Raw genomic sequence first — 3,112 nt, 5'->3', positions numbered from 1 at the left:
TTCTAATTCCTTCAAAATTAAATTCTTCTCACAAATTTCATTTCATCCAAAAACATTTTATGAACCAAACACTACCTTGACTCATTGGGACGTTTCTCCTTATTGTTTAAGAGAGAGAGATTTCGTTAGTGTTTGTAACAACCTAGACTTCGTGAAAGAATTTGGTTTGTAATTTATTGATGTATTATAAAAAATTTAATTAGTCGTTTTTTTCCAGTTTTTCGGGTGTGAAAAGTTGGTATAAGAACATAAGTTTAAGAGATTTAGGTATTGATTTAGGATGTCTAGATTCAAACTAACGTTTTTCTAAGATAACGAAAGATAGAATATAAGATTATACACTTTAAGATAGGATATTTTGAGGTCGACAGAGATAAACGCATGATGTTGGTAGCAAGTTAGTTGTTACTATATATAACTGGGAAGAGAGGAAGTACGAACAAAAAATGAGAACATTTATTATTATAGAGAATCAAGACTTACATAATATTCTAATAAAAGCAAATAAAAATTTTACAAGTTATCCAGGGAAAATACAATTTATATCGATGGAACACAATTCTTGATGGCTGAACTTAATTTGGCCTCCTGCAGTTGGTCCTAATCTGGCCATTAGTACCAGTGAGAGGGCTAAGGTTTCCCATCTTCACCATCGCATTGCCGAAGTCCGTAAAGAAAGCAGCCGAGTTGAGCCTATATCGGTCGACCTGAGCGTTTGTGGAACCTCCACTGTAGATTTGTTGATCGGAATGAAGAAGACCCCTTCGGTTAACCAAGTTTCTGAAGAAAGCGTTGTCGAAAACGGTTGGAGTGGTGCTATCAAGAGGAGCCAGATTGCCATCACCACCGGTTCTAGGGCAATTTCTTTGCATGGCTAATGCAAAAGATGGATCAATGTTGGTTTCATTGTAGATTCGCTCTTTAAAAACTCCACACCTAGCTTGCCCGATCTCATGAGCTCCTGTATCACATATAATACAACAATCAGTGAAAATTGGTGTAGGCTTGTAGAACAAAATATTCTAACAGTTTCTTCGTGTGCACATACCAGTAAGAGCAACCATTTCTTGTGGAGAGAAACCTTTGTTTCCAAATTCAGAGATTAGCTGGGGGAGATCCAAAAAGGGGGACGGGAGATCGGAATTAGCCGCAGCTAAACTCGCAGTGGTCGAGTCCCTTCTTCCAAGAACCACATTCCATGTTTGCCCACCAAGCTGAAGATTTAAAGGATCACGTTCATAAGAAAATGAACAAAAACTTGGTTTATATATCTTGTCAAGAATATGTAGTGTTTGTATTTATGTTGAGCTTACAGCGACAGTAGCATCTCGGGCGGCAACAGTTAGGAGATCGGCACAAGAGACAACGCCGGGGCATGCTCTTTCCAACTGAGATTTTATGGTATCAACGACTTCAAACCCTCTTATTGAATTCACATTTGGACGTGCTGTTTTCTCCCCAGTTATGGTGGCAGAATCATCCAGCAGAACTGATGCATCACAACCCTATTTCCGTACATCGAACACATCAAAATAATAATAAAAAATAATAAAAAATTACTGCAAAATTAACATACCCAAGTTCAAAATAAGATTAAAAGAAACACCGTCTACCCTTCGTGACAGGGCTAGTTTGAGTCGGTTAGACGGGGACCATATTGTTTCATATGTAAAAATGCGGTACTTATTCATATAGTATTGTTTCGTATATGAAATGTTCGGGATTATTTTCCATGTGGAAAAAAACACGAAAATACGTTCAAAAATGAAGCACACTCATACACACATGAACAAAATATCTGAATCATAATTTCAAATCAAGCTCATTGGATGGTTTCGGTTAGTTTTCACGTGTTTTTAATATTTATTGGGCTTCAATAATATATGAAAAAGAACATGAAAATACGTTTTTATGAATCTCTCTTTGCCAGAGCTGGTTTAAAAAACGTTTCAAAAGGAATTCCACATATTTTAACAACAAATACTTGTTTAAAGAAATTCCAAAGGAGTTGATGAAGTGGCAGTCAAATTGAGGATCAACTTACGTTAACAAAACAATCATGAAAATGAAGACGAAGTAAGGATGCACCCATGCGACGTTCTCTAGAGATTGCAGTGCTAACAGCACCTCGAATGATCGACATAGCAGTTGGGCAAGTTTGGCTATAGAAGTTAGCAGTCAATTGAGCTGAAGCCATTGATGCACTGAATAAGAACAAGCAACATATGAGTGGGAGGAAAGAAGGTGAAGAAGCCATGGCAGCTGATGAAACTACTTCAAAATAAAGGATCAAATGTGTTGGTGCATGGTGAAGATTTCATGTAACCTTCTCATGTATTTATAGTACTCGAGAGACACAGAGATTGGAAAATTTGCTACTACTTTTCTTTATTTTTGAGGACCGAAAACAAAAAGATAAATTAAATAATTTAATAATAAATAAAATAAAAACATATATTTAAGGAAATTTAGGAAAACAGATTTATATTCAAGACATGCGGTCTGCATGGCCAACTTCCCTCCAAGCTTGAAATAGGTATGAAATCGATTACAAAAGTCAAGATATTTTTTTTTTTTTTTTTTAATAAATGAAAATTAAAATACTTCACAGAAGTCAATATCTCAATTGTCGTCATGTTGGAAACAAATTTACGACTTTGATATGTTTCATCACATAACATCGTCTACAAAAAATCGAGAGGCTACAATAATTTATCCGAACTTAAATTTGAGTTTCTATGGTTAATGATTATCGGGAAAAAAACCCCTCTAACTATGAATGGTTGAAAGTGGATCTAAACTATTAGGGGACGTTTGTGTTGTAGGATTCCGATGGAATTCGAAGGAATTAGAATGATCAATTTCATTGATCAAATTTCATTCAGGCATTTGATTTACCTATAGAAGGGAATTGAATTACACACATTCCACTATTCATGGATTTGGTCATTCTATCACAATTGAGAGGAAATTCAATTATTTCCATCCCATTTTCTCAAAAAGACAAAATTATCCTCATATTTCATATTTGATCTGAACCAACGTCGATCACCACTGTTGACCATCACCAATCTGAATCACCTTCGATCAAAACCTGTCTGAACAACTGTTA

The 3,112-nt window shown here is 35.5% G+C and overlaps 1 protein-coding gene across 1 annotated transcript; it reads right to left on the bottom strand.

Moving 5' to 3' along the window:
* Positions 1 to 434: 434 nt before the first annotated feature.
* LOC112512471 (cationic peroxidase 1-like) lies at positions 435 to 2,304 on the bottom strand. The gene is made up of 4 exons (XM_025118449.1): positions 2,045 to 2,304; positions 1,314 to 1,505; positions 1,049 to 1,214; positions 435 to 961 (listed from the first exon to the last, which is right to left on the bottom strand). The coding sequence occupies exons 1-4, from the start codon at positions 2,255 to 2,257 to the stop codon at positions 576 to 578; spliced, it is 957 nt and encodes a 318-aa protein (XP_024974217.1). The 5' UTR covers positions 2,258 to 2,304; the 3' UTR covers positions 435 to 575.
* Between the last annotated feature and the right edge of the window lie 808 nt (positions 2,305 to 3,112).

The sequence above is a fragment of the Cynara cardunculus genome (genome assembly GCF_001531365.2).
Source record: "Cynara cardunculus var. scolymus isolate 2C chromosome LG 5, CcrdV1, whole genome shotgun sequence".
NCBI lineage: Eukaryota > Viridiplantae > Streptophyta > Magnoliopsida > Asterales > Asteraceae > Cynara > Cynara cardunculus.
The sequence above is the reverse complement of the archived record's forward strand: the minus strand, read 5'-3'. Positions and strand labels throughout refer to the sequence as shown.